A 27,309-nucleotide genomic window follows, 5' to 3' on the forward strand; every position below is an offset into this window, starting at 1 on the left:
CTTATGCCAACCCCCCACATCACCAAGCCAAGATGTACAGTCCTAGTTCTCCCAGAAATGGAATCTTAAACCGGTCACCCAGGAATTACCTGATCAGCATTAGTTAGGTGATCTACCTGACAGGCCCATCGGGAAAGCCACACTGCAATAACCAACCTGCTTTTTTGTTACGTTGGGCCAGCTGACGTGCATCTTGCTAGAAGAGCAAAACTCACTCTCCATGGGAAACAGGGCACTGCTCTCAGAAGCTGCAGACCCCCGTAGGAAGCCGGTTGAGCAACGTGCTCCTTCAGTGGTGAGCACCGTGTCCGTGGGGACGGAGGTGGGTGCTGTCTGCTGTAAAGTAGTAACTGGCACGTGGGCACTGACTCTCACTATGTGAGGAACACAAAGTAAGTTACAATTTTTTTTTCACTTTAGGAGCTTAAAGAAATATCAAACCAACTCCTTGACAGCCACAGGGCACTCAATTATCTCAAAGAAAAAATGTATACAAAAAAATGAGAGGCATTTTTTTCTCAAATGACTGTTGAATTTATTTGCTTGATCAATAATGGTCCTGGAAAAAATTAGTTAACCAACACTGAAAGAACTGTAATGAAATACTAAATTTTAAAAATCCATGACACCCTGATAGAAATTAGAGTTTACACAAACAAAAAAAACTCCAATATTGCCAGCAAATATAAAAATGAATGTAATATGACCAACAGGACAGCAAGAAGGCTTTTAATACATTTATATTTGACACCTGATCATATTTTCAGTCACCATAGTATCTTCTCTCCAGGTTTAAAAAAATAGTATGCTGATTTCTATAACAAAGCTTTTTTTTTTTTTCGTACAAAAATCAAATAATGGCCAACAAGTCACAACAGTGCAATAGGTAGAAGATAAAAAACCGCATCAAACAGGTGCTGAAAATAAATACTAACTAGGAGGAGAGGAGAGCCCTCAGGGGAGTTTGTTCTATCACCTTGACTTTGTCCCCACAGCCATGAGAGCTGACCTACCTCATGGGTGCCACTGATTTGGGCAGAGCAAAGCATGACTGAACAAAGCTGCCTGAGAGTTGGCCTCCCAGACCCCGCAAGTCACCAGGGAAGTGGCAAAAGCAAGAAAACAGGATGGGGAATCACAGCTATCATTAAGAGAAAAGGTTGTTTTTTCTATTGCTCAATCTCATCAATTGGGAGTCCACTGGCAGGTTCACTGAGATGATACAGATAATTGAGAAATTTTGTTTAAAAGCATATATATGGCTTATTCAGGCAAAGAGACATTTACATTCTAGCCCAAGCAAGCAATCGAAGTCATTCTGTTGTTAATGGAAGGTAAGTCACATAGAAGATTTCTGGTTTGAGAAACAGATCCTTTGTGTGGACCCCTTAGGTCAAGATACTACCTTGGACCAACCCAGGGAAAAGCATTTGCTCATCAACAGCAATGAGAACCAGAAGGATTGAGGTGACCCCCCCCCCCCCCCAAGCTGGGCCAGGCTGCTCCAGGGCTGGCAGGCCAGCTGCACAGGCAGCTCTGTCTGCGACCAAGTAGGCCATCCTGGTGACTCAGGTGCAATGACTGTTTTAGGACTGTCAAAGGAGAGGATGACAAGAGTGAGTAAAGGTAACCCCAGTAAGAGCCATTCTGGCCAGTCAGGAAACACGAGGCAGCTCCCCATGATATAATCTGCACCAAAAAGGTATAAAAGGCACAAGCAAGAGTGACTAGGTAAGCAGTGACCCTGGAGGGGAGACTGGGGTGAGCCACAAGGCAGGAACAGTATTTACCTTGTTTGGTTCCTTCCCTTGAACAAGAGAAAGAGATCCTGATTCTGCCGTAATAAAAAAGCAAAGATGATTTTTGGTTTAAAAAGAAGCCACTCAAGGGTTAAAACAGTTATTTTAAGTTAACAAAGAAAATTAATCTTCAAATAAGCTATCTGGAAAACTCATCTTTCTCCTACAAGCCCGCAATGCATCCACTGCTTTCTCCTCCCCTGTAACCTGAGCCTGACGCGGAGAAGTTGTATGTGTGAAAGAAGGAAGAGTCTGAGAAGAAAAGACATCTTTACAGAATGTACAGCAGAGAGTTGTGCACTCTGACTCTCGGGATTACAGTAAGATGCACAGGTCTTGTTGGGTCTGAAGGATCCCACAGCCCACAGGATGCTCAGATGGGTGTCTCCTTCCTGTCTCTGCTTGGGGACGGCTTGGCTTGCTCCTTGCCTGCCTTTGGCTGCTCTTTAGTTGCTTTTGTCTCCGGGGCGCTGTCTCTAGGAGGCTGGATGGCACCCCCACGCCTCTCGGGCTCCTCATCATCCTGTCCCTGTGGCTCGGACTTGGCTCGGTGCAGCTGTAGCAGGCGGAGCTGCACCCGCAACTCGATGATGGCCTCTCGCTCCTCATGGATTGCTTGATTCAAATGATTGTTCTTTATCTTGAGGAATGACAGAAAAGAACCACTGTCTCTCAAGAAGGTCAAAATGATTCCCAAGCAAAGAACAGTTAGCAAGGTCATCTACCCTACATAAGAATCTATTTTTGTTTTAGTCCACTGGGTTGTGAAGTGAAAGAAATGAACATGAATATGCAACTGAGGCACATAAAAATTCAAGACAGAAATTATTCCTAAATACAAAGATCATCTGGAGAACACAAATGTACCAATAGAAAACAATTATTTTAATAAATTAAGGGACTGTGGGATCCTTCAAACCTTAATAAATTAAGGTTTCTAGAGTTTAAAACAGATTTATGTTTTGAACTGGTCCCTGACACAGCCCTGAAATAAGGGGAAGATAAAAGCAACTTTAGTAACAATTGGGGGGAAATTTGAGACAGGACAAAAGCCTAGCCTTGTCTCAAAAGCATGTCCTTTGTCTTTTGTGAAAAGCATTCTTCACATCTGAACTGTGCCACTATCAGTTCTCAATGATCTACACTTGCTCAGTGAAGCTGAGGGAAGAGCACAGGAGGCGACCCCTTCCCTCCGAGGCCTGCTGCTGGCTGCACGGCCTCTCCCTCCTCCGCACGCGCCATTTCTCAGCCTCCCAGGCAGCTGCTGGTAACTGGGTACGAGTGGAAGCTTGGGTTCCACCTGTGCATCTTGCCCCTGACAACTGGTGTTCCTTGATTCCTTCCCCGTCCTGCTCACTAAGAGTGCACAAGACTTACAGCAGCCACTTGAGACTGCACTGAGCGGGAAAAACCTGGGTGTCTGCTAGATAAAACATAACTATCTTGTTCAAACCATGAGAGTATTGTCTTTGTATCCCAAGTACTATGGTTCTGGAATATGTTTTCCTACTTAGGATGTTCATGTGATCTAGAAAATGTTAAGAAAACAAAATAAGGTGCCAACATAAAACCCCTCTGAAGAATGGAAGCCACCTGGTGGCCTAGGTCTCGACTACCAGTCTGCTCCTCCCCCACACCCCTGGCTATAGCAAGTGTCAACCTTGAGCCTTGGTGGGCAGCCTCTGCGAAGGAGGAGTCCTCTGTGGAGAGGACTTTGTGGGTGGTGGTTTTGTATGGAATTCATCTAATTTCTATGAGGTGGGTAGCTCTGGTTTGCCCCAGGAGCTGAACGTACCTGAATGAAGGATACAAAGCTGTTTCACAATCTTAGATTCCTTTCTAAGAGAATAGCCTCTCTCCTGAACCTTTAAACATCTGGAGACAATATAATATTTGGGGTAAAAAGGGAAATTCTGATGAAGATCATTTAATTTTGTTGTTGTTTTTTAACAGCACAGTTGTCTCCGTTTCCTAGTGCCAAGTTTACTCTCACCTGCTGCTCTGCAGATTAAGGACCAAGAGAAAACTTTGTCCCTCATTTCTCACAAAGGGAGATTCAGGAAGTTTTTCCTTCTTGCACTAGCATTTCTTTTTCTGTTCACCTTCTTTGGGATTTGGGAACACAGACCAGATCACTCAAAGCTGCTCAAACTGGCACAGTCAGGTGAGGCTTCACCCCTAAGTGGGAGAGGAGGTCTATGTGGTACACTATAGTCGGGAAAAGTCACCACACCTCAGGGACAGCCTGACAAGGCCACACACGTGCCATGTGCTTGGGGCCAGCAGTCAGCTTCGCCCTGCATGCTCTTTAGTAAAACATCCACCGAAACTCCTCTCTACTCAGCCTTCCCAGTTGGTTACCAAGGAAAAGAAAAATTCTAAGGGGAAATACATAGTTGCTACAACTTTCTAGAAGTTAATGTGATTTTTGGTTATTTCTCCCCAAAACTCACTTCTAGCTCTTCATTCTGCTTCTGTAAATCTTCCAAGATGATCTGAAGCTCCTCTTCATCTTCACTCTCACTTTCACTCTCGGAGGAGTATTCCTCGGTCTCACTCCGGCCGTGCTGCTGACGACTGCAAGGTGAGGGGGTGAGGAAACTTTACAGGTAACTACAGAAAAATGTGCTTGTCTGTTACCTTCCTTCTTTTAGATTCACCAGGTTTTCACAAGTCTACTTAATATAATACCACTTTTAACATTTAATAAATAAACTTAGGATGACTAATTTTGTATGCCTAATTCTTTTATATTAAAGTCTGAGAGCTGAAACAATTATGCTTATATTTAAGTAAACATTCTTGGAAATTTCAAAACACTTTGCCTTTCCTTTACCTCTGAATTTCAGCAATCTCAGCTCTGAGGCGTTCGATCTCTTCTTTTTCTGAGGCAATCTGTCGGCGCAGAAACTGCTCCATGGCTAGAAGCTCCTCCTGTTCAGTCAGGATCTCATTCTCCTAAAGTAATGATTATGGTGAACACCTCTGAGAGTACGAGCTTAGGGCATAACACTTTGGGGGGGGGGGGGTCTCCTATGTTGCCTTGAATTCTTTAGCCCCATACACGTAACACACAAGTTATGGTGAAGCTTGTTGTACTGCATAACCAAAAAACATCCCGTTTCCTTATTGTCAAGAAAAGGCTCCTTTGAGAAAAGGCAGACTAAGTTACTTGGGAGGAATGATTATATTTTTCTCAAAATATAAAATGTCACTTATCCATGTTCTTGTTTTTCAAATGCTCCTCTGGGGCCTGTACACTGAGCACAAACCCAAAGTTCAAGTTTTTGCTTCCCAGGTCTTTCTGAATGCCATCCCACTTCTCAATAGCGGGAGAGTCTATTTTAGGGCCAAGGTGGCCTCCAACAGTGTCATTGAGAAAAGAAGAACCCAGGAGATGTACAGCTGATGTCAGCATCACCTTAAAAAGCAGACCCTGTGAGCCCTGGCTGATTTGGCTCAGCGGTTGGAGCGTTGGCCTGCGGACCAGAGAGTCCTGGGTTTGGTTCTCGCTAGGGGCACGTACCAATAAATACATACATACATACATACATACATACATACATACATACATAGCAGATCCTGTGAAGGGAAGATGTTTACAGAAGAAATCTCTTCTCACCATAAGACACCATCCTCTTCAAAGCACACCCTCAGATAAAATATTTAAACAGTAAACCTTCTGTTTTAAGAGAATATGAATTTCTAACCCTGACCGAATCACCAAAGGGGAAAGATCCCTATCTATCCAAGATCTAGCCCCACCAACATAAAGAACAAATATAGACAAAACTTAGGATGTAACAGAAATGTAAGGCTACAGAAATGAGAGCTAAACGCAGATAAGGTCCACAGCCTTTCTTTACAAACTAATAGGTACCAAGAGGATAAGGCCCTGTACTCAAACTGAAAGACACTATGGTCACGTTCTAAGGTGAGGAATCTCTCGGAGATGTAATATGCAGTATTCCTCATGTGTTTCTAAACAGACATGTTTATGTTCCAAGAATTATCAGATTGAAAAATTCTGAAATAAAGGCATAATTTGGGATTTCATTCTCTCTTCAGGGGAGAAGAGTCATGTGCTCCTGCTAGGCAAAAAAGTATTTTTAAGAAGTGAGAGAAAAGGACTAATACTTTATAGACTTTAGTATCCTACATACATGGGTTTTGGAAGCACAAGCTATTTTGTCAGAGCCTAGACCTTCATTCTTTACTGGTTAAACTCTGGGAATTTCCAGAAGAGATTAAGGCTGACTTGAGAAAGTCAGAAAGGACAAAAGGAGCTCATTTTCAGCAATATTCCTGGAATAGATATTCAAGAGCTATCTGTCAAATCAATGAATGAAAACTACAATTCATCAACAAAGCTGATTTTCACCTGCAAAGAATAAAATCAAAGTATCTAAAAAGTGCTACTGGCAACAACTGTCTGTATTGGTACATTTCAAGGATCCCAAACTTTGTGATGTCAGGAAGAACATGTTTTAAATATTTATTAAAATCTAATGTCCCTAATATGAAACAAGTACCATTAATCTTTAAATTAAGGGGGAAACTTAAAATTCAGACCTATGTGGACAAAATGAGATTAGGAAAAGCATCTAGAACAGTGTTCAATAATCATTCAGTAAAAGATAGTTTCTCCAGTTGAACATCAAAAAAATTTTAATAATGTTTTTATTGATTTTAGAGAGGGGAAGGGAGAGGAAGAGAGAGAGAAACATCAATGTGAGATATATTGATCAGTTGCCTCCCATTGAACCTGGGCATGTGCCCTGACCAAGGAATCTAACAAGTGACTTTTTTTTTAACCTTTGTGTGTACTTTTTTTAATTTAATTTATTTTTGTTACAGATGTTTTTCCTCGAACAAGTGACTTTTAGTACATAGGACAACGCTCAACCAACTGAGTCACAGTGGCCAGGACTCCAGTTGAACATTTAAACAAACACCATACAGGGTGGGGCAAAAGTAGGTTTACAGTTGTTCATATGGAAAATACAATGATTAACTAACAATAGTAATACAAGAATAAACTGTTTCATGTACTCACAACTATAAACCTATTTTTGCCCCACCCTATATAAAGGTAGGGCAAACATCAGGTAGAGTCTCTCTAAAACCTCAAAATCATCTTGCAAGTTTGGTTAAAAGACTCATATCTTTGTAAATGAGCTTCTCAAATTATAAGATGACCATTAAGAGTCTTGCAACACACTCCTGAATAACCAATGGGTCACAGAAGAAATCAAAATAGTATCTTAGACAAATTAAAATGGAGACACAACATACTAAAACATCAGATGAATAAAATTATAAACGAAGGGAACATTACAACTGATACCACAGAAATAGAAAAGTGTTAAAAGAGACAACTATGAACATTTATACACCAATAAATTGGATAACCTAGAAGAAAAGGATTAAGTTCTTGGAAACATACAACCTACCAAAACTGAATCATGAAGAAAAAGAAAATCTGAACAGACCAATAATAAGTTAGGAGATTAAATCAGTAATAAAAAATCTCCCAACCAATGAGACCCAGACCAGATGGTTTCACAGGTAAATTCTACCAAACATTTAAAGAAGTAATGTCAATCATTCTCAAACTCTTCCAGAAAACTGAAGGGGAGGTAACATTCCCAAACTCATTTTACAAGGCCAGCATTACCTTCATACCAAGAACCAGACGAAGACACTATAAGAAAATTAGTCCAATATCCCTGATTAACACAGATGCAACAATCCTCAACAACATACTAGCAAACCAAATTCAACAACACATTAAAAAGATCAGATGCTATGATCAAGTAGAATTTATCTCTGGGATACAAGGATGGCTCAACATAAATGTGACACTCCACATTACAGAATAAAGGATAAAAATCATATGAACATTTCAATTTATGCAATAAAACAACTGACAAAATTCAACTGGAAGTCCTAGCCAAACTGATTAGACAAGAAAAAGAAATAAAAGGTAACCAAATTGGAATAAAGTAAAATTGTCTCTGCAGATGATCATGAGCTTATACACAGAAAACCCTAAAGCCAGTCAGTGTGGCTCAGTTGGTTGAGCATTGTCCCATGAACCGGTCTGATTCACAGGGCACAAAGCCAGCGTCACAGGCTCGATCACCAGTAGCGGGTATGTAGGAGGCACATGATTGATATTTCTTTCTCACTGATGTTTCTCTCTCTCTCTCTTCCTTTTTCTGAAATCAATAAAAAAAACACTTTTTTTAATGAAAGTAAAAAAAAAGAAAACCCTAAAATCTCCACCAAGTAACTGTTAGAACTAATAAACAAATTCAGCCAAGCTGCAGGATACAAAATCAACATTCAAAATCAGTTGCATTTCTATACACTAACAACAAACTATCTGAAAAAGAAATTAAGAAAATTATATTTACAATAGCATCAAAAATATTTGGAATAAATTTATCTAACAAGGTGAAAGATCTATATACTGAAAACTATTAAAACACTGATGAAACAATTTAAAGATATAAATAAATGGAAAGATGTTCCATGTTCATGGATCAGAAGTAGTAATATTGTTGAATTGTCCATACCACTCAAAGCAATCTATAGATTCAAGGGAATCTCTATTAAAGTTTCAATGGTGTTTTCCACAGAAATAGAAAAACAATCCTAAAATCCATACAGAACCACAAAAGACCGATAAATAGCCAAAGCAATCTTAAACAAAATGAGCAAAGTTGGAGGCATCACACTACCTGATTTCAAAATATACTACGTAGCTATAATAATCAAAACAATATGATACTGACATATAACCAGACATACAGACTAATGGAGTAGAACAGAGAGCCCAGGAATAAACTGATCTTTGACTAAGGTGCCAGGAATATCCAAAGAGGAAAGAACAGTCTTTTCAAGACGTGATGTTGGTAAACTGGTTTTCCACATGCAAAAGAATGAAACTGGACCCTTATCTCACTCTATACATATATACATTAAAATACACACACATTTTTATAAACAAACTCAAAATGGATTAAAGATTTCTTTATTATTTTAATTGATTTTTCTTTATTGATTCTAGAGAGAAAGAGAGAATGAGAGAGATAGAAACATCAATGAGAGAGAACATCGACTGGCGGCCTCCTGCATGCCCTGTTCTGGGGATTGGACCCACAACCGGGGCATAGTCCCTGACTGGGAATTGAACCAGCCACCTCTTGGTTCATGGGTCAACACTCAGCCACTGAGCCACACAAGGCGGACTGGATTAAAGATTTAAATGAAAAGACCCAAAACCATAAAACTATTAAAAGAAAAGACAGGAAAGAATTTCTTGACACTGGTGTGTGCAATTAATTTTTTTATTTATCTTGATTGTCGAAAGTACTATAGATGTTCCCCCACTGACCCCCTCATCTCTACTCCCACCCCCCTCCTAACTTCCCCATACTATTGTCTGTGTCCACTGCTTATGCATATATACATATAAATTCTTTGGTTTACCTCTTCTCACTCCTCCTCTCCACTTCCCTCTGAGGTTCATCAGTCTAACAACTAATTTGTACTTCTTAATCCCTTCACCTTTTTCACCTAACCCCACAACCTGCCTCCCATTTGGCAACCAACAAAAAGTTCTCTGTACCTATGAGTCTGTTTCTGCTTGTTCATTTTGTTTGTGGATTCAATTGTTGATAGATATGTATTTCTTGCCATTTTATTGTTCATATTTTTTATCTTCTTTTTCAAGAAGACCTTTCAACATTTCATATAATGCTGGTTCGGTGGTGATGAACTACTTTAGCTTTTTCTTGTCAGGAAAACTCTTGATATGTCCATCGATTCTAAATGACAGCTTTGCAGAGTAATCTTGGTTGTAGGGCCTTGCTTGTCATCATTTTGAATATTTCTTGCCACTCCCTTCTAGCTTATACAGTTTCTTTTGAGAAATCAGCTGACAGTCTCATGGAAGCTCCCTTGTAGGTAACTAACTGCTTTTCTCTTGTTGCTTTTAAGATTCTCTCTTGCCAGGCTGGTGTGGCTCAGTGGACTGAGAGTTGTCCCATGAACTGAGAGGTCCTGGTTTAATTCGCAGTCAGAGCCCAGGTTGCAGGCTTGATCCCCAGTGGGGGGCTTACAGGAGGCAGAAGAACAATGTCTCTCTCTCATATCGATGTTTCTGACTCTCTAAAAAATCAATAAAAGTATATATTTTTTAAAAAGATTCTGTCTTTAACCTTTTGCATTTTGATTATGATGTCTTGGTGTGGGCCTCCTTAAGTTCATCTTGTTTGGGACTCTCTGTGCTTCCTGGACTTGTATGTCTGTTTCTTTCACCAAGTTAAGGAAGTTCTCAGTCATTACTTTTACAAATAGGTTTTCAATTTCTTGCTCTCTCTCTTCTCCTTCCGGCACCCATATTATGCGATTCTTGGTATGCTTGAGGTTGTCCCAGAGGCTCTTTACACTACCCTTATTTTTTTTTGGATTCTTTTTTCTTCTTGCTGTTCTGATTGGGTCATTTTTGCTTCCTTATATTCCAAATGGATGGTTTGCTTCTTAGCTTCACCTACTCTACTATTGATTCCCTGTAAATAATTCTTTCTTTCAGTTACTGCATCCTTCATTTCTGACTGCTTTTTTTATACTTTTGAGATCCTCACTAAGTTCCTTGAGTATCCTTATAGTCAGTGCTTTGAACTCTGCATGTTAGACTGTTTATCTCCATTTCATTTAGTTCTTTTCCTGTAATTTTGTTCTGTTCTTTCATTTGGGACATATTTCTTTGTCTCCTCATTTTGGCTGCTTCCTTGTGTTTGTTTCTATATACTGGATAGAATTGCTGTGTCTCCTAGGCTTGGTAGGGTGGCCTATTATAGTAGGTGTCCTGAAGGGTCCAGTGGCACAGCCTCCCTGAGCACTCCAGCTGGGCACTTGAGGTGCACCCCCTATGTGGACTGTATACCCTTTTGTTGTAATTGAGTCTTTATTGCTGTTGACAGGTCAACGGAAGGGATTTAATGAGGCTGATCAGCTGCCAAGACTGGCTGTGCCCACTGACCTCTGACTACCTTGAAGGATCAGCAGGAACCCACCACACAGAGCAAGACCTACTTCATCAGGGCTCTGGTACTCACTGAGTCCACTCATTGAGTGTGTCACTTGTGGAGGCGGTTGGGTGGTGGTGCTTCAATGTGGTCTGAAGCTGTCAACTGGGTGTGCTGGCTCTGGGGCAATATCAGCCACTGCCTGTGTTCTACCTGGGGCCACCAGGCATAAGCTACAAAGCGATCTGCAGATGGCTGCTGCTTGTGCTCTGCTTGGAGATGCCCAGGCAAAGCCAAGCTGTGAACCAAGGCTGGGTGCTTCTAGTGCCAGGCCTGGGGCCACTTAGCAAAAAGTATGGGACTCACTGAGGTCAGATGCTGCTTGTTTGAGTGATTTTAGGAAAATCTGAAGCATGAGCCCAGACAGGCCATTCCTATGTAAAGCCACTGGAAACAGCTTGGGTGGGCCAAAAGTTGCGTGTGGCAGGGCCTCAGGGAATCACCACGGCAAGGCAAACAGTGTGAGTCAGATTGCTTGGGTCCCAGATATGGCGCCTGAGTGAGGGAAGGGCTCACCAAAGGAACAACGCCTCCACCAGCATGTCTGTCTGGGAGAAAGCTGCCTCTCCAGCTCTCATTCCAATACCAAACAACTCAGTTCTTCCTCATGTCTCTGGTGCCTTTTAAGCTGCCTCCCCAGTGCTAGCTGGAGCCCAGATGAAGCAAGTCTGAGTAAGTCTGTGTGCTGGTCCTTTAAGAGGAACTGCCTGGGACTCCAGAAGCCTCAGCCTCCCTTGGTCTCAATTCCCACTGGTTTTTACAGCCAGAAATTATGGGGACTTCTCTTCCTGGCTTTGGAACCCTGAGCTGGGGGCCTGATGTGGGACTGGGACCTCTTGCTCCTTGGGGAGGATCTTTATGGCCAAGTATCCCTCCTGATTTTTATCCACCACATGTGGATGTAGGACTAGACCTTCTGCACCTCCATTCCTCCTACCAGTCTTGATGTGGCTTCTTTAATTTTGTAGTTGTAGGACTTCCATTCAGCTCAATTTCAGGAGGTTCTGAATGATGGTTGTTCTGTAGTTTAGTTGTAATTCTGATGTGGTTGTGGGAGGAGGTGAGTACCATGTTGACCTATACTGCCATCTTGACTGGCACAACTAATTTTTTTAGATATGACCCCCAAAACACAGGCAATAAAAGCAAAAATAGACAAATGGAATTGCATCAAAGCAAAAAGCTTCTTCATAGCAAAGTGGTTTTTTTTCAAGAGAGTGAAAAGACAACCTATGGAATAGAATATTTTTAAAACCATACATATGATAAGGATTTAATATCCAAAATACATAAGGAACTCAAACAACTCAATAGCAAGAAAACAACCCAATGAAAAAGTGGGCAAAGGACCTAACACATCTCAAAAGACATACAACTGGCCAACAGATTTATGAAAAGATATTCAATGTCACGTATTATTAGGGAAATGCAAATCAAAACTACAATGAGATATAACTTCACACCCATCAGGATGCAGAAAAAAGAATGCTTGTACAGTTGGTGGGAATATAAATTGGTACAGCCACTATGAAAAACAGTAAAGAGATTCCTCAAAAAATAAAAATAGAACAGTCATACTCCAGTAATCCCATTTCTGAATACATATCCACAGAAAATGAAAACAGGATATTGAAGATATATATATATATATATATATATATGCATTCCCATGTTCACTGCAGTATTATTCACCAGAGTCAAAATAATGAAAAAAACGCCAATCATCAACACATGAATGGATAAAGATATGCATACCCACATGTGTATGTATGTACGGTGTGTACACACACACACAGACACACAGAGGAATATTAACACGTGTATGTATGTACGGTGTGTACACACACACACACACACACACACACAGAGGAATATTATTCAGCCATGAGAAAGAAGGAAATTCTGTCACTAATGACAACATGAATGAACCTGAAGGACATTATGCCAAGTAAAATAAGCCAGACAGGGAAAGACAAATATTTTTATTTTTGTTTGTTAATCCTCACCCAAGTATATTTTTTCCATTTATTTTTGATAGAGTGGAAGAGAAGGAGGGAGGGAGAGAGAAGAAGGAAGAGAGAGAGAGAGGAAGAGGGAGGAAGAGGGAGAGGGAGAGAGAAACATCAATGTGAGAGACACATCAATTGGTTGCCTCCCACAGGATCCCGACCAGGCCAGGAAGCGAACCTGCAACCCAGGTATGTGCCCTTGACTGAGACTAGAACCTGGCAGGCCAACGCTCTAACTGCTAAGCCAAACTGGCCAGGGCAAAAGAAAAATATTGTATGATGTCACCTATATGTGGAATCTAAAAAAAAGTCAAATTTAAAGAAATACAGAATAGAAAGGTAGTTACCAGGGACTGAGGGGTGGGGGAAATAAGAAAATGTTGGTCAAAGGATACAAAGTTGCAGTTATATAGGATGAGTAAGTCTAGAAATTTAATGTACAGGTATAATAACTATAGTTAATAATAATACTATATTGGATATTAAAAATATACTAAGAGTAGCCCTGGCTGGTTTGGCTCAGCAATTAAGAGTGTCAGCCCATGCACTGAAGGGTCATGGGTTCGATTCTGTTCAAGGGCACATATCTGGGTTGCAGGTTCGATACCCGGACCCATCGGGGTTGTGAGGTACGCATCCAATCTATGTGTCTCTCTCACATAGATGTTTCTCTCTTTCTTTCTCTCTCTCTCTCTTCCCCTCTCTCTAAAAATCAATGAAAAAATATCCTCGGGTGAGGATTAAAAAAAAATTTTTTTCTAAATATACACACAACACACACACACACACACACACACACACACACCCTAAGAGTAGATTTCACAAGCTCTCATCACAAAGGAAAAAGTTAACTATGGGAAGAGATAACATTAATTAACTTGACTCTAAAAATCATCTCCCTATGTATACCAAATCATGATGTTGTGTACACCTTAAACACAGAATTATTTTCCCCCAAAAAAGAAGCTTGCAAAATAGAGAAAAAGAGTTTAGCTTACTTGGGCAAGGAGAATATTTATAACTTCTTCATTTTCATTCATTTCTTCCTTAGAAACATCCTCTTTTGAAAGACTGGCTATCTCTTGTGCAATCTTGGTTTCACACTCCTGTCAAGTAAGACAAATGGAAAAAAAAACACTGGTCAGTCTATATGTAACACATATTCAACAAATTCACACCTTTGCCATTCTAGAAGTTTCCTTTTCATTTCCTAGAATTGAAAAAAATAACATTAACAGTCAGAGGAACTATCTGGATGATGGGGATTTGTTAACTGGGCTTGGAAAATAATTGGATCTTAACCTATGGCTACAGTGTGAAACATGTGCAATTCTGGTTAATATGCTCACCATTTCCAGAACCCTTCCACACGAATTACCTTCTGCAATACTTTTTTGGTTGGGGGGAAAGGGTAGATTTTAAGCATATGATTCAATTAGTTTTAACAAATGTGTACAGTCAAGTAACCACTACCACAATCATGACACAGATCACTTTTATCATCACACAAAATACCACTGGGCTCTTCCACTCTCTGCTGGCCCCTGGCAACCACTGATCTGATTTCCATTGCTATAGTTTTACCTTTTATTCAGTTTCATATAAATTGAATCAATAAGTAGTCTTTTTTTATGACTTCTTTCACTTAGCATTAACGCTTTTATGATTCATCTTTTATTGTTTGTATCAGTAGTTTGCTGAGTAATATGCCATGATGTGAATGTACCCCAATTTGTTTATCCATTCACCAGCTGATGAACATTTAGGTCCTTCCTAGTTTTGAGCTATTATAAGTACAGCTGTTATGAACATTTTGTATATGCTCTGTGTGGGTATATGCTTTCTTAAATACCTAGGAGTGGGATTACTGGGTTATATGACAACTATATATTTAACTATAAGAAACTGCCAAACTATTTTCCAAAATTCTGTACTATTTTGCATTACCAAGAACAATCTTTGTATAAATTGCTCTAATTCTTGTTAACACTTGGTATTTTTATTTTTTTTATATTTTTACTGATTTTTATTTTTTATTTATTTATTTATTTTTATCCTCACCCGAGGACATTTTTCCATTTTTTGTTCAGATAGAGCGGGAAGGAGAGAGAGGAAGAGAGAGAGAGAGAAACATTGATGTGAAGGGACACATCAAGTGGCTGCCACCCTCACGACCAACCAGGGCCGGGGACAAACCGCAACCGAGGTACGTGCCCTTAGCGGGAACCGAACCCGGGTCTCTCTGGACCGCAGGCCAACGCTCCAACCGCTGAGCCAAACCGGCCAGGGCTATTTTTACTGATTTTTAGAGAGGGGAGAGGGGAGAGGGGAGAGGGACATCGATATGAGAATGAGACATCGATCAGCTGCCCCCTACTGAGGGGATCAAGCCCAAAACCCAGGCATATGCCCTGATTGGAACTGAACAGGCAACCTCTCAGTGCATGGGATGATGCCCAACCCACTGAGCCACACTAACCAGGGTTACAGTTGGTATTTTTAATTTTAGCCATTCTGGCTGACATGCAGTGGTATCTCATTTTGATCTGATTTTCTATTTCCTTAATGACTAATGATGTTGGGCATCTTTACACATGCTTATTTGCCATCTGTATATCATCTTTGGTACATTGCTTTATCAAATTTTTGCCTTTTTAAAATTGAATCATTATTGTAATAAATGTACCACTTTGGTGAGGGATACTGATAATGGCAGAGGCTATGCATGTGTGTCAGGGAGGGGAATACAGGCACACTCTCTGTACCTTCTTTCAATTGTGCTGTGAACCTAAAATTGCTCTAGAAAAATAAAGTGTGTGTATATATATATGTATATATATATATATATATATATATATATATAGAACTGTTTCATCTTCCTATTAAGTTGTAAGAGGTTTTAAAAAAATATATTCTAGCCCTGGCCAGTTTGGCTCAGTGGTCAGAGGACTGGGCTGCAGACCAGGGAGTCCTGAGTTCGATTCCGGCCAAGGGCATAAACCTCAGCTACAGTTCATCCCCGGCCCTGGTTGGGGACGTGTGGGTGGCAACCAATCAAGGTGTATCTCTCACATCAATGTTTTTTCCTCTCTCTCCCTTCCTCCCACCCTCCCACTCTGTCTGAAGATAAATGTAAAAAAACAAAAATCCTCAGGTTAGGATTTAAAAAAATACACGCACACACAATGCGTGTGTGTGTGTGTGTGTGTGTGTGTATGTAGTTCAAGTCCTCTTCAGATATGTGGTTTTTGCAATATTTTGACACGGCTTCTGGCTTGTATATTCATCTTCTTAACAGTGTCTTCTGAAGAGCATGTTTTACAACTTTGATGAAATGTAATTTATCAAATTTTTCTTTTATACTCCTATTTAAGAAATCACTGCCTAAGCAAAAGTCAGTAAGGTCTGTTTTCTCTTAGAAGTTTTCTTTTATTTTTTTATATGTTTCTATTTATTTTTAGAGAGCGGGGAAGGGGGAGATAGAAACATCAATGTTAGAGATACATCAATCAGCTGCCTCCTGCATGCCTCCAACTGGGGATCGAGCCTGCAACCTGGGCATGTGCCCTGTTTGGGAATAGAACCGGGACCTCTCAGTCCATGGGATGACACTCAATTCACTAACCCACACCGGCCAGGCTCTCCTAGAAGTTTTCTTTAGATCGTAGTATGTGATTCATTTTGAGTTAATTTTAGTATATATTATATGGAAAGAGTCAAGGTTCTTTATTTGCATATAGATACCCAGTTTGTTTCAGCACCATTTGTTTAAGAGGAAATCTTTCTCCCATTGAATTATCATAACATCTTTGTTGCAAATTAACTGCCCTTATATGTGTGGGTCTATTTATGACATTGTATTCTACATGTCTATCCTTAATTACTGTAGTTTCATGGTAAGTCTTTTTTTTTTATCCTCACCCAAGGACATTTTTGCATTTATCTTCAGATAGAGCAGGAGGGAGAGAGGAGGGAAGAGAGAGAGAGAGAGAGAAACATCAATGTGAGACAGACATCGAGTGGTTGCCACCCACATGACCCCAACTGGGGAGGGGACAAACTGCAACCGAGGTACATGCCCTTAGTGGAAACCGAACCCAGGACTCTCTGGTCTGCAGGCTGACACTCTAACCACTGGCCAAACCAGCCAGGGCTCATGGTAAGTCTTAAAATTAGGCAATGTGAATCCTCCAATGTTCTTTTCAAAATTGTTTAGGCTATTCTAGGTCCTTTGTATTTCTACATAAATTTTAGAACTTTTTCATTTTTACAAAGGCAACCTGTTTAGATTTTGATTAGGACTGAATCCAAAGATCAATTTGAGAAAGCCTAGTATCTTAACACTGTTGAGATATATTGCTCCATGTTCCTTAGATCTGTTTTTTCCTCTTTTAGTTAGGTTCAATATCTAATCGTCCACTGCTAATATACAACAGGCTTTTGTATGTCTGATCTTGTATCCTACAACCTTGCTAAATTCACTTATTAGTTTTTTGTTTGTTTGTTTTATTATTTTTAGAGAGGAAGGGGGGAAGGGAGAGAGAGAGAAAACACTGATTTGTTGTTCCACTTATTTATGCATTCTTTGGTTGATTCTTGTATGTGCTCTGACTGGGCATCAAACCCACAACCTTGGTATATTGGGATGACACTCTAACTCACTGAACTACCAGGCTAGGGCCTCACTTATTAGTTTTTTAGATTCCTTAGGATTTTATATATAGCCTTATTTCTCTCCAATCTGTATCCTTTTTTCTCCCTCTTGCTTTATTACACTGACCTAAACACAAACCGCCAGTAAAATGTTGAGTACAAGTGGTAAGAGCAGAAATCCTTGACTTGTACACTCAATCTTAGGGTAAAGCATTTAGACTTTTACATTTAGGTACATTAGTCGTAGAATTTTTCACACATGCACCCTTTATCATGCTGAGAAAGTTGTTTGCTGAAAGTTTGTTTTTTTAAAAATCCTCACCCAAGGATACTTTTTCCATTTATCTTTAGTCAGAGTAGGAGGGAGGGAGGGAGGAAGGGAGACAGACAGAGAGACATTGATGTGAGAGAGACACATCAATTGGCTGCCTCCTGCACGACCCTGACCAGGGCCAGTGACCAAACCACAACCAAGGCACGTGCCCTTGACTGGACTCGAACCCGTGACTCTCTGGTCCATGGGCTGACACTCTAACACCTGAGCCAAACCAGCCAGGGCTGTTTGTTGAGGGTTTTTATCATGAAATAAGTGTTGAATTCTGCCAAGTGCTTTTCTGTATCTTTTGATGTGATCTTGCAGTTTTTCTTATTTTTAATCTGTTACTATAATGAATTATTTACTTCTATTTTTAAAAGTCATTTATTTCCCAAAGTTGAAAAACACTTTATAGAAACTTTGAGTATTATATGAATTAATGATCAGACATGGAAAGATAGCATCAAGAAAAACTGATAATGGTAACCCATCCCTTTCTGTTACTAGCTCTGGTTTATGTCATGATTCCTTCATCTAAGAAATATGTAGAACCTACAACCAAGATTACTCTATCCTGCAAAGCTGTCATTTAGAATCGATGGCCATATAAAGAGTTTCCCAGACAAGAAAAGGTTAAAGGAGTTCATCACCACCAAACCATTATTATATGAAATGTTAAAGGGTCTTTTTGAAGAAAAAGATAAAATATACGAACAAACAAAATGGCAGTTAATACATATCTATCGACAACTGAATCTACAAACAAAATGAACAGGCAGAACAGAAACATTCTCATAGATACAGAGAACATTTTTTTGGTTGCCAGATGGGAGGGGGGTTGGGGGAATGGTTGAAAAAGGTGAAGGGATTAAGAAGTACAAATTGGTTGATAGACTGACAAACGTCAAAGGGAAGGGGGTTGGGAGATGGGAAGAAATAAACCAAAGAACTTATATGCATAACCAATGGACACAGACAACAGTGTGGAAAAAGGCAGGAGGGGGTGGGAGTGGGGTCAATGGGGGTACAATGAGGAACATCTGTAATACATTCAACAATAAAGATAAAAAAAAGAAGAAGAAGAAGAAAAGAAAATCCCTCCTGATCTTTATTTTTTTTTATTTTTATTTTTCTTTTATCCTCACCCGAGGACATTTTTCCATTTTTTGTTCAGATAGAGCGGGAGGGAGAGAGAGGAAGAGAGAGAGAGAGAGAGAAACATCGATGTGAAAGGACACATCGAGTGGCTGCCACCCGCATGACCATCCAGGGCCGGGGACAAACTGCAACCAAGGTACGTGCCCCTAGCGGAAACCGAACCCGGGTCTCTCTGCACCGCAGGCCGATGCTCCAACCGCTGAGCCAAACCAGCCAGGGCCCTCCTGATCTTTAATACCTCCATGTGTTTCCAAAGATCTGACTCAAATTCCCCAGCAGTCTCTGAAAATTATCACTCTTCAACTGCTTCTCATCCTTAGAAAGCTCTGTTTACAGGTACAACCAACCAGAAAACAAAACATCTTTTAGTAAAATAATGTGTTTAAATGAAACATTTCTCTGATACCAGGCCGAAGAATCAGTAATCCAGAACCGAGAACATCTGAATGAACAGATTTCTCATCAGGGACCTTCACTTCGAGAAATGTGTATATATGGTATTTTTAAAAGAAATAACTTAAAAGAGTATATAAAAGATTCCAGCACATTCTTTTTCTATTTTATTATAAACATAATGTACCAAAATAATAAATTTACTCACTTGTCTTTTAGCTTCTCTCAATTTTCTTTTGAGGGCTGTCAAAATTCTTTGTACTTCCCATAATCTTTCCTCTTTAGATAAATCCTTTATCCCACCCTGCAGATCTCGATGTAAACAATTCAAAAGAAACTCCTAGAAAACAATAAACCACACACTTCTGACCATTCACATCTTATCTTAAAATAAAATCATGCAATTTCTAAAGTTGCAGAATCAAGCATTTTTGGTTTTTTCTCTTTTTTTTAATCCTCACCAAAGAATACATTTATTGATTTGAGAGAGAGAGGAAGGGAGATAGAGAAACATAAATGTGAGTGAAAAACACCCATAGGTTGTCTTCCATACACGCCCCAATTGGGGATCAAACCTTCAACCTAGGTATGTGCCCTGACTGAGAATTGAACCCACAACCACTATGGTGTACAGGACAATGCTCCAATCAACTGAGCCACCCAGCCAGGACTCAGCTATTTTTCAATTATCATTAAAGGAAAGAAATAACAGCACAAATTATCTTTTACGGATATGACTGAAAAATCATTCTTATTTGTTTCACCTGGCACTAGGTTCTCATTAATATACACTAGTTTAGTAGTAGTTAATTTACATCCCTTCCCCCAACACATCAACTCTAAGAAATGGGAGCTCAGAGCAGATGAAAAGAAAAGGAAGCAGAGATTTGATCATGTGTATGCAAATAAAAGCTGTAATAATAACCAAATGTAAGGAAGTTTCTTATTTAGTCCTACATTTCTTCCTCAGTGTGCCAAACACACACAGACAACCAAATGGCACTGTTTTCTTCTATCAGAGTAGCAAGTGGAAAGCAAAGGATTTGGGGTCAAATCCTGGTTCTAAAGCTTAGTAACCATGTGACATAAAGTAAGTTATTTAAAATGTCAATATTCTTGCCCTGGCCCATTTGACTCAGCGGTTAGAGCGTCAGCCTGCAGACCAGAGAGTCCCGGGTTCGGTTCCCGCTAAGGGCAGGTACCTCGGTTGCAATTTGTCCCCAGCCCCGGTTGGGGTCATGTGGGTGTCAGCCAGTCAGTGTCTCTCTCACATCGATGTTTCTCTTTTTCTCTTCCCTCCTCTCTCCCTCCTGCTCTGTCTGAAGATAAATGCAAAAATATCCTCGGGTGAAGATAGAAAATAAATAAAATAAAATGTCATATTCCTATCTATAAAATATGGATGATAATAGCAACCTTATTTGGATAAGCTAACATTTTTGGACTGTTTACAACGTGCCCGGCACCATGCTGAGCATTTTTAATGCATTATCTCACTTACTGTAAATTCACATCAAACCTATGAGAGGCCCCATTTTAAAATGGTATCGCTGAGGTTTAAGGAGGTTAAGGGATTTGCTGAAAATGAGTTATTAATTAGAAGCAGAGCAAGAATTTAAAGCCAGGTTTTTAATTTTAAAACATGTGCTCTCTCCATGATATTCTGACTTAATTTGGCATGTAACATGTGCCTAACATAGCTCCAGACATACTTCATTTATTGATTGATTTTTTTTATCCTCACCTAAGGACATTTTTGCTTTTATCTTCAGATAGAGCTGGGGGGGTGAAGATAGAGAAACATTGATGCAAGAGAGACATATCGACTGGTTGCCATCCACACGACCCCAACCAGGGCCTGGGGACCAACAGCAACCAAAGTACATACCCTTAACAGGAACCGAACCCAGGACTCTCTGGTTCGCAGGCCGACGCTCTAACCGCTGAGCCAAACAGGCCAGGGCTCCAGACATACTTTTAAAAATACTCAATGAACAAGAGTTCGTCTTCTTCATCATCATCAGTCTTTAAAAGGGTCAGAGCAAAGGTAGGCTCTTTCAGGGCCAAAGCACAGGCTGAGCTCACACACCTGTCTTCTGATCTCCTCCTTGATGCTCTCCTGGGTCTCTGGCAGTGTGGGCATAGTGGCCATGTTAGACCAGCGAAGAGGTTTTGTCACTTGCTTTAGCATCACATTTCCAAAGAGCTCTTGTACATGTGTAAAAAACACATACAGGACACGATTGCTAATCTTAGAGAGAAAAAAGAGAAAAATATTTGCAAGGAAACTACTAACATTATTTTGTTTCACTTAATCTGTGTCGATTGCATAGTACATCCTTTAATTCTGGGCACACGAATGAAAGTTTTCCTCAATAGTGACTACACATACTTTGCTAATTAGTGGATAATTTAAAGAAGAGAATAGAAAATATGAGTTACGCACCATAAAAACCATAAGGAACTGGAAAGAAAAGAATGCAGAAGATGATAACCATCAATTTATTCCTTCTTAGCACTATAATATTAACTGATTTTTTAACATTTCATGGTCTTTTTTTCATAAGTTATTTTAAGACCTTTTAACACACACACAACTGAATCTGTTGAAGAATATGATGAAAGTAAGAGCACTTGCAGTTGTAAAGCCAAGTTTGAGATGTTACTCCAGAAACAGTGTTTAAATATGATGTTCATATGATAGATCAGGACATTAGGTTGGCTGAAAAGCTAATAAGGAATTGCTTTCTACCTAAAACTTACTCTTACAACACACCTGAATCTTCTATGATACTGTCATCTTTATTACAGTAATATTAAATAAAAATGTAATATTTACCAAATTCTGAAATCCTAATATGAATGATCACAATGAAATCTGAGAAACATTTTGCTTCCAAAGTATAATCAATAAGCAATAAAAGAAGCTTTAGTAAAAGAAAATAAACTCTTACACACTGTATTTAGACAATGACTGATAATAATTTAGTATTACTGGCCCAAAAGGCTTAAAATAAAAAATATAAACATCATCTCATTTTTTTTCCATTTGTATTTGGCCTAAGTAAAATATCAATAACTCTAATGAAAGGAAAATACATGCTCTATACCAGCACCAAGTGAGCAGCAATAAATGAAGGCCAAGTGTTTTTGTTATAAAGAGATACCAATGAACATAATAGCCAATTCCCTGAAATGCCTTCTCAGATTGAGATTCTACAGAATGTTTCTCTAGGATCTATCTTTATGAATATAATCCTCAGCTTAAATCACTAACCAAACAAATTCTAGGTCCCTTTGTGCCTGAATCTGATATGTGTGTGTGATATAATTAGGCAATAACATTAAAAAATAGTTGAAATCTTTAAAATTCTATAGATGAACTCTATAACTCCAGGTACCATGGGCTCCTCTTCTACTAATGACAGACCACTGTTATCAGGAATTGGTTTATAACTCCACACCAAAGACTGTACTAGATTCATATTACATAGCTATAAGATAATGGGAAAATAGTTCATCATCCTCTATGTTGACAATGTCCATACTATGAAAGAAAAAAACAATATTCAAGCTAAACCATTATCTCTTTTTGCTGGTTAACTGCACAATGAAAAGGTTCCCCAGACTCCCCAGGGCACATATACCTGAACAGTTGGGCTGAGCACTATAGAAATGTTCTGTATATTCATTTTTGTTTCCAGTTCTTTCGCGATAACATGGTCCATGTGCACGATCAGCCAGGAAATCAGAAGATAGTTACATTCTGGCAGTTCTTTCAGTAAGCGTTGGAACTCCTGCACTTTCTCATTCTCTGTGCTCCTCCCACAAGCCTCTTCAAAGCGAGGCATAAGCTCTTTGGTAAGCAGATTTTCCGGAAGGTCTCGCAAATACTGCTTCAGCAAACTGGCTACAGTGTTAGGCTCATACTCTTCCAAATTTGGAGACTCCTCTCTGTCATAGGCTGCTTTCAGCTCATCCACCTTTGATTTAATTCCTTAAAATATTCAAATTCAGAGACAAAGAGAATATCGAGAAAAAAAAAAATCAAACAGCTTTTTTTACCCTTTCACCCGCCCCTGGGGGAAGATCTGAGAAAAGCCAATCTGATGATAACAAATCTCTAGTTATGAAGTATTTATCTGTACAGGGTTCACACAATTCCTCTGTATACAAGATAATATGAAAGACTGTAACTGAGGGTGAACTTGACCAAAAGCCAAATGCTAACAGAAACTCAATATTCAGAACAAAGGTCTTAGCAACCACAGACATATTTAGCAAATATGCTAATCAACTCCGAAAAAAAAATTTTTTTAATTTAAAGATAGGTAGATAAAAATTCAGGCAAAAACTAAACTACAAACTAAGCATAAAGTTTTGCTCTACATGAACTGTCAACTGCTTTTTCTAATTAGTCAAAAGACAGACAATATAAAATGCAACTCAGTACATATAAGCATGTTTCACTAAATCGTGGGTAATTATGTTTTTATAAGTAAAAACTGTATCATAAATGCAAACAGTGAGTTCACTATCTAAACAAACTTTTTGAAAATTATTCTCCATTAAATAATCCCCATCTAATTTATATTTTTAAGTTTGAATTCTTTACATATTTCTTAATCTGGAACAGAGCTGGAACAAAAAAAAAAGTAAAATTTGGGTTTCTAAAATCAAATTGTTTTGCTTTTCTTACTGGACTGGAAGAAACACTGACACAAAACTCAAGTTTTTCAAACATTACATAAATTCTGTAAGTCTTTAGTCCAATCTGCATTTAAGTAGCATAATTCAGTGACAGTGACTGCACATAAGAGTACAAAGTAGCTTTCTGTTGTTCGTAATACTTAAAACTTTAGACCAATTATTAGAAACAAGCAATAATTTAAGGCTGAGAAACTGTAACGGCAAATGTGAATATTAAAGTGTCATCTAATCTAAACAACAACTTAATTTATAGTGCTGACATCTGGGCTTTGGCATTCCTTATTTTATGTGAAAACCTTTAATGGCATTATAATAAATATGTAACTTAACTAGCACTGACAAAATAAAATCAGTAACGCCCAAGATAAAATAACAAGATGAATCTCATTTTTGTATAATCTTTATTTTGAGGCAGAAAAGTTAGAAAATAATCCTATTTTATTATTATGATAATCTGAGTGAAACAGTAAATGATAACTTTAACTGAAATTCTTGGCAAAGACCTCTTTCTCACATATATTTTACACATATCTAATTTTTCTCCCAACAGTGCCTACTCAGAAAATTGTGCAAGTGAACAATCAGAATGTGTTTGGTTTGCTGTTATTCTGAAATTACCAAAATGTTTTTCTTTTAAAAATTGGACACTTCAAATAAAGCATCCCAGGTAGAGAAAGAACATATGCAGAATAATATTAATGTATTGAAAAATTTTAAACTTGAACTTACATGTGAATAGGTGAGAATCAAAAATCTCCAGCAGTATTATTATTAGTTTTTTCTTTTTAAAAAGTCACAGCTGTGAACTCTGTAGTCCACAGTGGACCGAATGCAGCATACCGTGAGAGCTTAAAAAGATAATTAACAAAACTGATCAAAGCAGGAGCTCAATTTCCAGGAGTTAAAGGGGACAGCTCAGTTTGAATGCTTTGATACACAAATGAAGAGGAGTTCTGCAACTTTGACTCTCCAAAAGAACACAAACATCAAAAATAGGTCAAAGACAAAAAAAAAATTTTTTTTGTACAAAACTGTAGAAACTCTTCAGAGAAACTTTCACCAAAACAAAATTTTCTTCACACCTACTAAAACCATGTGAAAGAAGCACCTTACATTAGTAGTGTTTAATTCTTTAAAAAATCAATTCATCATAAATTATTCTTAAAAGTCAAAATTTCAAATTCATATAAATGTTTATTTTTATGTTACTAAGGAGTTATAAATAAATCAAATTCAATTTCTAATGTTTATTTTCTATAAAATAGTAACTTTTGAACCAAAATTCTCTTAAATGATGTTACCTATGAGATTATGTAAAGGGTTTCCCCAATTATCAAAAATGCCTGCCCTTTCTTTCTTTTTTTCTTTTTAATCCTCACCTGATGATATTTTTCTATTTATCTTCAGATAGAGTAGGAAGGAGAGAAAGGAAGAGAGAAACATGAACTGGCTGCCTCCCACACGACCCTGACCGAGGCCAGGGACGAATCACAATGGAGGTAGGTGCCCTTGACCAGAATCGAACCCGTGACTCTCTTTGGTCCACAGGCCAACGCTCTACCACTGAGCCAAACTGCCCAGGGCAAAAATGCCTGCCATTTCTCAACAAAACTTAAATATCAAATCTATCTTCTAGAAATGTGTATGAACCAATTAAATGGAAAACTAAGTCTAATTTCTTTATATATTCTAAATGTGTATTACTAACTCATGAAAATATGTGTGACCAACAGTAAATTTTAAGAAAATAAATCACTAGTACCAAGAAGCTGAATTATGAGAATGTAATGACTTGGAACAGGTCTCCACAGGTCAGGACTTTCATCCTATACCAACACAAAAGTCATACTGCTTTGTAAGAAATAAAATTATGCCCTGGCCAGTTTGGCTCAGCAGTTAGAGCATTGGCCTGCGGTCCAGAGAGACCCGGGTTCAGTTCCCGCTAAGGGCATGTACCTCGGTTGCAGTTTGTCCCCGGCCCTGGTTGGGTCATGTGGGTGGCAGCCACTCGATGTGTACCTTTCACGTCGATGTTTCTCTCTCTCCCTCCCTCCCACTCTATCTGAAGAAAAAATGAAAGAATGTCCTCGGGTGAGGATTAAATAAATAAATAAATAAATAAAAGTCATGATTAGACTTAAAAAAAAAAAGAAATAAAATTATTTTACTTTAAATAGTATACATTTTGTTTGATTTCAGACACCCAATATGCATTACATAATTGCCAACTATGAAATTTAAAATTTCAGCCAAGCCGGTGTGGCTCAGTGGTTGAACATCAACCCATGCACCAAGGTCACAGGTTCAATTCCCAATCAGGACACATGCCCACGTTGTGGGCCAAATCCCCAGTGGAGGGCATGCAGGAGGCAGTCAACTGATGTTTTTTGTCATTGATGTTTCTATTTCTCTCTCCCTCTCCTCTCCCCACTCTAAAATCAATAAAAAATATATATATATTAAAAAAAATTTTAATTTCATTCAAATGCAGCAGAGAAAAATGAACAATCAATTTCACTAATAGCTGCACAGAGCTGACAGAAGTATTCACATTTGGGGCCTATTTCATGTCCCTTAGCTAACTCAGGAAATACATTATATAATTATGTCAATAAATGTGTCTCTTGGCCAAGCAACATCCTTAGCCCAGATTTCCTGCCTTCTCCTGCTCAACACTGAGCCCCTGCTCAACACTGAGCCCCTGCTCAGAGAGGGAAGAAGGTGAGAATAAAGCAGGGTCTCAGTAAACCTAATTTAAGTTTCTTTCCATTCTAGGCTGCTGTAATCTGTGATCAACTTATGTGTAAATCCTAATTATAAGGAGTATTTTTAAAAAATCAAACTGTATGGTGTCACCTCAAAAAATTAAAAATTGAACCTCCATTTGACCCAGTGATCCCCTTCTAGGACTATACTCTAAGAAGCCTGAGACACCAATCAGAAAGAATATATGTACCCCCATGTTTGTAGCAGCACTATTTATAATAGCTAAGATCTGGAAACAGCCCAAGTGTCCATCAGTAGACGAATGGATAAAAAAGCAGTGGTACATATACACAATGGAGTACTATGCAGCTGTAAGAAAGAAAGACCTGTTATCCTTTGAGACTACATGGAGGGATCTGGAAAGTATTATCCTAAGCGAAACAAGCCAAACAGAGAAAGACTAGTAT

The 27,309-nt window shown here is 38.9% G+C and overlaps 1 protein-coding gene across 2 annotated transcripts in view; it reads right to left on the bottom strand.

The window, feature by feature from the left end:
• RALBP1 (ralA binding protein 1) overlaps positions 1-27,309 on the bottom strand; it is a 76,098-nt gene continuing 48,789 nt past the window's right edge. Inside the window, exons 4-10 of one of the 2 annotated variants that reach the window (XM_036244348.1) lie at positions 23,074-23,423; positions 21,516-21,677; positions 19,635-19,766; positions 13,905-14,012; positions 4,636-4,757; positions 4,253-4,376; positions 1-2,439 (exon numbers count right to left, since the gene is read on the bottom strand). In XM_036244348.1, coding sequence (XP_036100241.1) covers positions 2,173-2,439; positions 4,253-4,376; positions 4,636-4,757; positions 13,905-14,012; positions 19,635-19,766; positions 21,516-21,677; positions 23,074-23,423 — 1,265 coding nt within the window. In that variant the 3' untranslated portion in view covers positions 1-2,172. The remainder of the gene's footprint in view (positions 2,440-4,252; positions 4,377-4,635; positions 4,758-13,904; positions 14,013-19,634; positions 19,767-21,515; positions 21,678-23,073; positions 23,424-27,309) is intronic. The other variant, XM_036244349.1, reaches the window with a different exon arrangement.

This window comes from Molossus molossus, unplaced genomic scaffold (assembly GCF_014108415.1).
Source record: "Molossus molossus isolate mMolMol1 unplaced genomic scaffold, mMolMol1.p scaffold_m16_p_6, whole genome shotgun sequence".
Taxonomy (NCBI): Eukaryota; Metazoa; Chordata; class Mammalia; order Chiroptera; family Molossidae; genus Molossus; species Molossus molossus.